The following is an 11,487-nucleotide window of genomic DNA, read 5'->3' on the forward strand; positions in this document are numbered from 1 at the left end:
GCATCACAAAAAAAATGATGAGTCCAGCTACAGGCAAGAGGTGGAACACCTGGAGAGCTGGTGCAAGGAGAACAACCTTCACATCAATGTGAAGAAGACGAAGGAGATGGTTGTGGACTTCGGAAGGAACAAACACCTCCCGAACATAAGAGGATCTGCAGTGGAAGTGGTCTCCAGCTACAAGTACTTGGGGGTGCACCTGAATGAAAACCTCAGCTGGAGCAACAACACCACCAGCCTGATCAAGAAAGCTCATCAGAGACTCTACTTCCTCAGACGGCTGAGGCGAGCTGGTCTGGGAAGCTCAGTCCTCACCTCCTTCTACAGGTGTGCAGTGGAGAGCATCCTGTGCTCCAGCATCAACGTGTGGCATGGAGGCTGCACAGCTGCAGAAAGAAAAGCTTTGCAGAAAGTGGTGAAGGCTGCACAGAAGTCTGTTGGAGTCAGTCTCCTCACCATCACAGACATCTACACCTCCAGATGCAGGAAGAGGACCACCTGCATCATGAAGGACCCCACTCACCCAGCACACACACTTTTTGCCCCGCTCCCCTCAGGAAGGAGGTTGAGGAGCATTAAATGTAGAACCACTAGACTGAGGAACAGCTTCAACCCTGAGGCTGTTAGACTCATGAATCTCTAACTAGAATAATCACTGTGAGAAAAAAAATCACATCATGTTGCTGCTGATCAGTTTCATGTTGCTGTGTTCATGCGTGCTCATCTGCTTACACAGACTCGTGTTCGTGCTGCTGTTCGATGTATTGTTTCATGCTACTAGTGCTTATAATATTTTTAGTTAACATTTATCTTAGTTCATATATCCTGATGCATGCTCAATAATCCAGGTAGAAAAATCCAAAAAAGTTCAATCTGGTCCTCTGGACATTCAAAATAAATAAATAAATAAATAAACACAAAAATACACAAAACACAAAACCCCCCACAAAAATACAGCACCTCAGACTAAGGAAGTCTCTCGGATGAGAGACGAAACATTTATATATTTTTTTGCTTTTTTTTTGTTTTTTTTGAATGTCCAGAGGACCAGATTGAACTTTTTTGGATTCGTTCATATAGCTCTTATTACTGTTTTTCCTTTACATCTTGTACTTTTAATGGATGTAACTGGGACCCTGTGTACACAATTTCGTTCCACCACATGTACCGCATGTGGTGTGTTTGACAAATAAAGAACCTTGAATACTGTGTTGCACTTGAAGTAGCCAAAGTGTCGGGGACAATGCTCAGCTACTACCACCTCAGTTTATTGCAGTCAAACAGTGATAATAAAACGTGGTGTGAAACAGCTTCTTCGACTCGTGTCTGGTCTGAATCGATCCAACTGGACAGCAGGCGGATCAATCTATCGTGATAAAATAAATAAATACAATTCAGATGAGAGAACATGCATTTGCATGCAAACCCCCCCCCCCCCCCCCAACACATCTGATTAGGCTGAATCAGGTGATCATGATAAAGCATTACAGCTCTGTGTCAGCCTGGGAGAGACACAAGGTTCTCTCTCTATTGGGGGGGACTGAACCCCCCCCCCCCCCTCCCCTTTTTTACAGCATTTCTATTCCTCACTCTGATTCTTTCGCCTTGTCTTCTGCGCCAAACCCCCAACCTCCCCCCAGAGCCTCTACGCCTCTGTCTAAGCTGGCTCCGTCTGTATCAGTTGAGACACTACACTTCTTAAACCCCAGCTGGGGGGAAATACGGTGGCTTGGTGGGGGGAGGGTTTCAAAAGGGTAAGTGATTGCCCTCTAGGGGAAGAAGCAGAGAGAGAGAGAGAGAGAAGCAGGACGCCTTATCGCCTCAGACTCCAATAGCACTGCTGGCTACCACCCTAGAGCCGGGGGGGGGGGGGGGGGGGGGGGGGGGGGGGGGGGGGGGTAGAGCTGGAGACGCCAGCTAGAAGCCACACTGCCTCTTGACACAGCAAACTCAGCAGGGTGCCTTCCATCCAGTGTTGGCGCAGTCAGGCAAATGCTCCCCTCTGAATGAGCGTTCCACATGAGCAGCCAGTCAAATTGCTTAAAATCACCCCCCCCCCCCCAAAAAAAAAAAATAAATAATTCAAATGTTTGCTATAATCGATGCATTTGATTTTTTTTTATAAATTGCACACTTGAATGAAATAATTGTTTTATTGGAGCTATGTTTTCCTCCAGTGGCAGCAGGCTGCAGGTGTAAACAAGAGCCAGAACGCACAGTGCTCTACTGACCTACTTCCCTCATTCAACTGGGAGACATGGGAACAAACACAACAAGCACCACACTAGATTAAAATATATATTTAGATATATTTGACAGCATTTTTCCCCACATATAAATGTGTGTAAAATGGGAGAGAGAGAGAAAAAAAAAGCAATTTAAAGCTTTGCTTTTTTTTTTTAGCTGTTAAAAATGTAAGATTTATTGGCGTCCTGGCGCCTCCGACAGTGTCCAAGCGCCACCTTCAGTATTCAACCTGAGGGTGGGAGGAAAAAAAAAAAAAAAGCTTTCATTATTTTTCCTCATCCGGATACATCTGGAAAACAATATGTGTCCATCTGAAAAATAAATGTACCTATTTCACGCGGAAGTAAAGCAATAAGGAAAGAGGAACGTTTTGGTTTGTGCGCCTCTCACGAGCGCCTCGCGCTTCCTGTTTAATATGCTCGTCTCGCCCGGCGTGTTGTCCCAGACGCTGTGTATCACAAATCCCCACCTCCACTCCAACCAGAGCACGGAGGGGAGGAATAAAAAGGGTTAACCGGAGTCTTTGGATGGATTCAGCCGGGGCGGAGTGGAAGGGACGTGATTGGGCAGCGCGCCGTGACGCAGGGGACATGAAAAAGCTGATAACTAGTTAAGAAGGCAGTTTGTAACTCTGGAAAAAGAGTGCAGAGCTTGAAGAGACACGTTAAGAGGAAGGACGTGAAGAGAGAGAGAGGAAAAAAAAAAAAAAAAAGGGAGGAAAGCTGTTTGAAAGTGCAGCCAAAGGAAGTTTAGGACAATGGTGCAGCACACGGACACCAGCGAGACGGATGGGAGCATGTCCAAAGAGGCCACCGACTCGGAGGAGAGTGAGTTTATGGCGTGCAGCCCCGTGGCCATCAACCCGGACTGGTGCAAGACGGCCACGGGCCACATCAAGAGACCCATGAACGCGTTCATGGTCTGGTCCAAGATCGAGAGGAGAAAGATCATGGAGCAGTCGCCGGACATGCACAACGCGGAGATCTCCAAGCGCCTGGGGAAGCGCTGGAAGATGCTGAAGGACAGCGAGAAGATCCCGTTCATCAGAGAGGCCGAGCGGCTGCGGCTCAAACACATGGCCGACTACCCCGACTACAAGTACAGACCCAAGAAAAAACCAAAGCTCGACCCGTCCAAGTCGTCCGCGCCGTCTCCGGAGAAGTGCGCCAAAATGAGCAAGGCCCCCAGCAAGAAGTGCTCCAAGATCAAGACGAAGAGCGGCTCCAAGGCGACGCACGGCTACGCGGAGGAGTGCGCGTTCCCCGGCTTCAAAGTTGCCAAGGCTGTGAAAAGTGAGCTCACGGACGAGGAGGACGACGACGACTACGAGGAGGAGTACCGGATGGGGGTTCCAGCCGGGGAGGAGGAGCGCCTGAGGCCGTACGGCGTAGCCAAAGTTCCCGCGAGTCCAACTCTGAGCTCCTCGGCGGAGTCCGAGGGGGCGAGCATGTACGAGGAGGTGCGGAGCAACAACAGACTCTTTTACAACCTCAAACACATGTCCAAGCAGGGCGCGCTGCACGCGGCGTCCGTCTCACCAGCATCCTCCAGGTCGGTCTCCACCTCCTCCTCCTCCTCCTCCAGCAGCTCCTCATCCGGGGAGGACGCGGACGATTTGCTGTTTGACTTTAGTTTGAATTTCGCTCAGAGCGCGCCAGGCTCGGAGCTGGGCAACAATTCAGGGAACCTGTCCCTGTCTCTTGTGGACAAGGACCTGGACTCTTTCAGTGAGGGCAGCCTGGGCTCCCACTTTGAATTCCCAGACTACTGCACGCCGGAGCTCAGCGAGATGATCGCCGGGGACTGGCTGGAGGCGAACTTTTCCGACTTGGTCTTCACATATTGACATAAAAATTAAAAAAAAAAAAATCCATCAGAATAAGACGAGTTTTCCTCCATGACAGAGAAGGGAGTTGTGAAATTAAACATGTTTGGCCCCTAAAGTCCTGTGGGTTTCCTGCCTGGTCCTGGATGAGGATGAGGATGAGGACCATGAGCTGAGGTGAGGTTTGAGGAATGATGCTTTTGAAGCTGGTAGAAAAAAAAAAAAGAAGTCTGCAGACTTTTTTTTTTTGTAATAAATGACAGCATGACAGGGTTTTATGGATCCCCCCACCCCCCCTCACCGGTCTGCATTTACTGTTATAACTCAGACCACAAAGGGAGAAATAAGAACTTCTATGCATCTTTTCCTCTTCAAAACAAAACAAAAAAAACCTGCAGGGAGCTGAACTCGGACTGTCTCAAAGAAAAAATAAAAATAAATCTGTGAACTGACATTTGTTCAGGATGCTACTTTACAACTGTTTATGTCTTCTTCTTTTTTTAAAATGCCGCAAATTGTTTTTGTCTTTTATTTTATTTTTTATTTTTTTATATATATAACTGGTTCAGTTTACCTCCTGGTTTTTGGGAAGAAAAAAAAAATAATAATAATAGCAGCTGAAAACCTCTGCAGATTTACAGGTGCAGAGGGAACATTTTTGATACATAACAGACCTCATCTTTTTAAAAGAAAAAGATATTTTCAGGCATATTTTTGTACAGTTTAACAAAAGGGAATGTTCTTACTGTGCTTTCAGTGAGTTTTCAGGCACTTCTTCCCTTTATCGTTTGTTTTCTAGCATGCAAGGGAGTCCTGGTTTTAAGGATTAAGTTAAATTAAGACTTGCATCAAAAATGCCTTGTGGTTTATAGGTTTTTTTGTACAGTTGTAGAGCAGATTTGTTGAGTATTTGTAGATGATACAATGGCATCATGGGGGGACACATACCTCAGAGCTGGAACTAGTTTCAAGATTGTATATGTATTGTAATATAGTAAAGTTAGGAGTTTATGTATATCATACTCGTGATATGTGGATGGGTCCCGATCGCAGGTGTGAAACTGGATTTTTTTGGTATTTTTTATGGCACATACTGTTCCCCCCCTTTTTTTTTTTTGTTCTCATTTTTTGTGCAATATATACTCTTAAGATACAGACCATCAACAATTGTAGCAAGTGATGGAAAAACAGACTCGTGCACTGTCAACATCATTTCATGTTATGATGCTGAAGCCTGTCCGGGCAGGAAAAGAAACAAATCAGCTGGAACTGATACAAAACAACGTACTATAGCCTCGTGGTGCGGTGCATTCGATTACAGATTGGTATTACTATTTGACACGTTAAATCACAATAAATGGGCATGCATGAAATCTTTAGTGGAAATAAAATAAAATTAAAAAGTTTGGCTAAAATAAAAGGGCATATGATACAGTGGCCTGGCTTTTAGTTTGAACAAGCAAGCAAAAAAAAAAAAAGAACATTCCATAGTCCTGTTTCATGAAATGAAACTTTTATTTTGAAACTGAAGACTGCCTTCTTTTTTTAAGACATTTACCACAAACCTGTATTTTTTATTTCTTGCACTTAAAAAAAGAAAAAAAAGGAGAAAAAAAGCAGATATTGTTTATTTTTATGTGGGTCTTACATATGAAGTTTGTTTGATTCAAAGGTTTTGGAATATAGCCTAATTATATGCCGAGACATTTTGTTGGGAAGTTCTAGGCAGTAGTGACTTCACATTCCAGGTGTGGATCTGTCTTTGACTTAACTTTTTAATAAATGAGTACCTACCACCGTCGACTGTCCTTTCAGTTTGTGAATATATGTACACAGATGTGTTATTATTTGCGTTTGGAAACAATGTGATGACAGAATGATGCCTATTTTGTATGTAGGCGGATACTCTTAATGAATGGGCTCCAACTACCCTGTGAATTCACATTTAATAAAAAAGAAAAAGGAAAACGTTTGAACTGCAGTGCTGAGGTGCTTTACTGTTCTCTGTTCCTTTTTTTTTAATTTTTTTTTGGGGGGGTGCTTTCACAACAGAAGCTGCACGCTGCGTCTTTAAAAACTTGAATTGCCCGCTTTGCAGGCGGCCGGCGCTGTGATTGGTTGTCTGGCTGGTCCCCTTGGAAACAGGAGCTGCTGCACTCAGCATGTGGGAGCTCTTAGTCTGTCTGGCTTTCATTCAGAAAACGAGCGCCGTGCACAGAACCAGAGGAAAAGCCCGAAGATTGCATGGAAGAAAAACAACAACAACAACAAAAACGTGGCTAAATGCAACGAGTCAGATAAAAGCACATCTGTGGGAAGTCGTTTAACAAAAATGGGATTCATGCATTAAAGCTAATCTAAAGGGGATCGTGCAGCACTAATAAGTTGTACATGCAAATGAAAAAAAATACGGCTCAAATATGTATATTTCTACATTTTCAAATAGTTTTTTTTTTCCTTGAAATGTCCATTCTAATAACAAAAATGTATATTATTACAAGAAAACGCCTAAAAAGCAGCCCTTTTCCACACGCCTTTTAACAGAAGTGGCAGAATAAAATGGTTAAAAAGAATATTATTTCAACCAAACGTGTAGTTTTTATCAGCTAAAATACAGCCATGTTGTCCTGTTGTGTCTGTTTTTTTTTTTTGTTTTGTTTTGTTTTTTATCTGAGCAAGATAAATAAGGCCCAGCCATGATGTCATCCGAAATATTAATAGCACAACAAGCAGTAATTCACGGTGATTGCATCTTCACGGTGCTGTGGGCCTGGGAGCCTCTGGAGGGCCACAGAAGCAGGCCTCCACTTCCTCAGAGGCTTGTTTAGAGACCCACCGTCACCCCCGGTGCACATTAAGAACCGAGGCTGCAGCCACCGACATGTTTACGTTCAGTGCAGCCCCAGAATCCAATGATGAATACTCGCCATGCACGGCTGCCAAGGTAGGATCCTCCCCATTAAGTCAGTTTGCAAATCTGTAATAAAACATTTATCTAGCTATTACTTTACCTGACCTATTGGTCAAAGTTGCTAATGGGTTCCAGGTCTATTCCCAGTTGAATCTCAACATTGATTTTGTGCTCCTCTGAAATATTGGCTCGGGGCTAATGCCACCGGTACACGTTGAAATGAAATTAGCGACCCATTGAAATTTCCTTCTATTTCCGCCTGAAATAAACAAATGCCGAGCAGAGCAGTGAGGTACTGTCTTTCAAGGTTGCCAGATTCATGCCCGCCAGTTGGGGGGCGGGTCGCTGTGGCTGAAAGTAATTTCCAATTCCTTGAACGTTTAAATCATTCATACAAGCTTTGGATGCTACATTCAAATGTTGGACGTGACATCTGTGCAAAGACCCCTGCTGCTGCACCGAGCTGAGACATAAACCCCTCCGTGACTGGGCCCCGTCCAAGCATGGAGGTTAAATCCAGTAATAATAAGGCCTGTTATGATTTCCTCTCATCTACTTTTTTTTTTTCCCCCAATTTGAATCTCACCCAGAGAGCTCAGAAGCATTACATCACTGCTCAGCTTATGCCACTGCGCAGTAGGGCGCCGTGTTGTGTCATCGTTGATCCACATGTGTTCCTCCTCTCCCAGTGGGAGACGGTCTGATAGTGCTGTGGGAATACTCATATATACGGTAAAGTCACGCCTTCATAACAACAACACTGCTCGCATTCACTGAATCGGTTATGGTGTTTACTGATGAACGGGGAAAAATTCATGCAATCCACTTTGGACGCTCTGATTTGGATCAGGAAGGTGTTGACACCAGTTTTGGCGGAACAAACCCTTCTATGTTATCCAAACATGGCGTGCTGCTGCGTACCCCAAATAATTTACAGACCCTGCAAGGGTGTGTCAGAGCACTGGATAGAAGAGGCTTGCAACAAGATTTGAATAGATCCAAAAAAAATCAATAACCATAATTACAATTATTGTTGCCCAAAGATGAAGGTGGAGTAATAACAAAAACAAACTTTTTAAGTTAATTTGACATATATTGAGCTAAAATTTGTCGTGGTAGTAACTGAGACTGATCTCTAACATATATTTGGTGCTCTAAAAAAATCACACAAGGTTTTTGTTTAATAATGTGCAATTTTCTGTTTAGAGCCAATTCTGCCTGTCTGTTAGCAAAATATCTTGTGAACCACTGCACATTTTTTTATGAAACTTTCAAGAAATAATCACTGGGTCTACCTTTTTAAATGATTAACTTTTTGAGCCAACCCAATTCAAGAGGACTGCTACAGCCAACCGACCTCATAAAACACAAAATAGGCTATAAAATGGTCAATTTTACAAATATTGTGCTCAGATTTGAAGCAGTTGTAGTTGAGAGTCATTTACAACACATACTCCAAGTGCTGTACATTCACTAGATCCTTGCTTAAAACCTTGACAATAAAAATTGGAGTTAACCCTGTTTGTCTGTTAGCAAAATATCTCATGAACCACCTGACATATTTTAATGAAACTTTCAGAAATGAATTACTGGTTATATATTTACAATTGTTTAACTTTTGGTGTCAATCCATAACAAGATGGCTGCCAGAGCTAATGGATTTCTGCCAACACAAAAGTGGCTATACGTCAGTCAGTCATACAGATATTGAGCTGAAATTTGGTGAGATAAGTCACTCACAACACATACCCCAAGCGCTAACAAACCATGTAAAATCACGTAAGATGCTGTGTGTGATTGCGCATGATGTTATTTTCAAAGGTGGATAATTTCTCAGAATAAGATGGTCTTAGTTTGAAACAAAGGCACGAAAGGTGGCGATACTAGGCCTTTAATGATTTTGTGACTCCAGATGAAAAAACCCCACAGGTTTTCATGTGCTTGAACCATAAAATCTCAAATACAGTGACCTTACACGCACTCATTCCTAACAGGGAGCAGTTTACTGATGGGGAGAACATGGACGGTCTGCCTGAGCAGCAGTCCAGGCCCCGTGTCCTACGTTCCAGTCTTGGCCCGGGGCGACTCCTGCTGCTGTTGATGGCTAGCCATTTGCTCTGTATGGGAGGGAGCATCAGGCCCATCTGCTGCGCTGATATTTACTATCCCTTCACATTTATGAGAGGTGGGGGTGGCAAAAGCCTCCATTCCCTTTTGGTGTTTTAAGCGCTGTGGCAAATATACACAGGGAGGGAACAAGAAACAGACGGAAATACTTGAATATCACCCTCTTCCAGGGGCAAGTAGAATGATGTGGGTTTTGCCTGTGTATGTTTATTTGTCTGTATGCCATGAACCGATGGACAGATTTTCACTGGATGCACATTTACAGCTGAATAAAACCGGAGTCAACCCAAGACAATATGAGCATTAACACACGTTGCAACATGTGCCTGTGGTGGCCATCTTGAATTAAAACCGTCATGGAAGGTGACGAGCAAAATGGGTTCCATTAACATCAAAGTTCATGTTCGATAATCCAGGTAAAATATCCAGCATAGCTCAGTCAGGTCATCTGGACATTTCAAACCCAACAGGACTCTCAGACAGAGGCTGGTCCACCCTAAGGACAAAACACCCATACACAAACTGAGTGGTGTGGTGTATGCAGTTCAGTGCGCAGAATGTCCAGATCTCTATATTGGAGAAACCAAACAGTTGCATGGCTCAACACAGGAGAGCCACCTCCTCAGGACAAGACAGCTGTTCACCTCCACCTCGCGGATAAGGGACACTCATTTGAGGACCAAAATGTGCACATTTTGGACCGAGAACACAGATGGTTTGAGAGGGGGGTGAAGGAAGCCATCTATGTAAAAAAAAAGAGAAGCCATCTCTAAACAGAGGAGGAGGCCTCAGATTTCAACTTTCAAAAACTTATAATGCAGCTTTAGGACTGATACCCAGCCAGTTTCACACCTATCAGATGGGACCAGAGAGGATTAACAAAAACCTTAACAAACCTTACTGTGAGGTGTGATAGGTCAATCTGCATCTGTATGTGTGTATCTTATCTCAGCTTTATAACCTGAACCCCACATGCTCTGCTCTTTGAATTGAGAAAGCTTCTCGGATGAGAAGCGAAACGTCTTCTGTTACAAATAAAGTCCGGTTGTTTTTGTATTGAACTTGTTTGAAGTCATCTGGACAGTTTCTTTTTTGTTTGTTTGTTGTTGTTGACACGTTTCGTCCTTCATTCAAAGGTCTTCAGATAAGATGCACCAAAGTCCATGCTCAATAATCCAGGTATAAAATCCAACAATGTTCAGTCAGGTCATCTGGACGGTTTCTTTCTTTTTTATTTTTGAAACGTTTCGTCCTTCATCCAAAGGACTTCTTCAGTCCGAGGAGCTACAACAAACTCAGTCCCACAAGCAGCACACTCACATAGTGGGCCAACCAGTTTGCTGGTGATAAGATGGTTTCTGGGGCCCGCCCTCTTCCCCGTGGACTCCTCTGAGGCAGCCATAGCCAAAGTGGTTCAAAACACCAAAGTTCATATTCAATAATCGTTGAAATTTGATCTTTTGTATGAAACACCTATATGCTCAAAACTAACTAAATAAATAAACATTATGAAATAAGAATATTTTTCATTTCATTTTTCATTGACTTCAGCTGTCAGTCAACGTCAGTGGGTTGGACCTTCACGCCCACTGGCTGATCCTTCACATCCATTAGTTTTCCTGAATACCTGCTTGTGGTACAGCTATTCAAAGAACTAAAACAACGAGTCCGCCTGTGCGCGCTCCCGCGGCGCCAATCAATTTTTGTCAGTCCATCACTTTTTGTCACGACACCTGTATCTTCTGAGAACGTAATCCTCTCAATTTGATCTGCTAAAGTTACCTGAGCTGAATAAAGTTCATGCAACTCTGCCATCCTTCATGACTGCTGACCTAGCAAGTCGCTGCTAGCTGCTATGCTAGCTGTACCAGTGAGCAGGACAACTAATGGATTAAGGATCAGCCAGTGGGCGTGCAGGTCCAACCCACTGACATTGATTGACAGCTGAAGTCATTCGGCTGAAAAGAGTCATTATGAAATAAGCTATAATGAAAAACACAATTATGAAATAAAAGAATAAAAATGAAACATTTTCGTAGTAATGAGCTTAGATACTTATCTCATAGTGCTTTATTTATTTATTTAATTTTGAGCATTTTGGTGTTCCACAGTTTTCAATCACTTTGGCTAGGGCTGCTTCAGAGGAGTCCACGTGGGAGAGGGCGGGCCCCAGAAACCATCTTATCACCAGCAAACTGGTTGGCCCACTATGTGAGTGTGCTGCTTGTGGGACTGAGTTTGTTGTAGCTCCTCGGACTGAAGAAGTCCTTTGGATGAAGGATGAAACATTTCAACAAAAAACAAAACCATCCAGATGACCTGACTGAACTATGTTGGATTCCATTAAGGGATTTTATTAAGGCTTTTAATTTCTAAA

General features: G+C 43.5%; 1 protein-coding gene across 1 annotated transcript; it reads left to right on the forward strand.

Annotated features, from left to right (window-relative positions):
* The first annotated feature begins 2,533 nt into the window (after positions 1 to 2,533).
* LOC119429250 (transcription factor SOX-11) lies at positions 2,534 to 4,101 on the forward strand. The gene has a single exon (XM_037696919.1). It carries the CDS (start codon positions 3,005 to 3,007, stop codon positions 4,091 to 4,093), a length of 1,089 nt encoding a protein of 362 aa, XP_037552847.1. The 5' UTR covers positions 2,534 to 3,004; the 3' UTR covers positions 4,094 to 4,101.
* The last annotated feature ends 7,386 nt before the right edge of the window (positions 4,102 to 11,487 follow it).

Source organism: Nematolebias whitei, unplaced genomic scaffold (assembly GCF_014905685.2).
Source record: "Nematolebias whitei isolate Nwh7 unplaced genomic scaffold, NemWhi1 Nwh_scaf_192, whole genome shotgun sequence".
NCBI classification, from domain to species: Eukaryota; Metazoa; Chordata; class Actinopteri; order Cyprinodontiformes; family Rivulidae; genus Nematolebias; species Nematolebias whitei.

Bases quoted from the DNA above. Each gene is read 5' to 3' on its own strand.
- LOC119429250 (XM_037696919.1), top strand. From the start codon at position 3,005: ATGGTGCAGCACACGGACACCAGCGAGACGGATGGGAGCATGTCCAAA.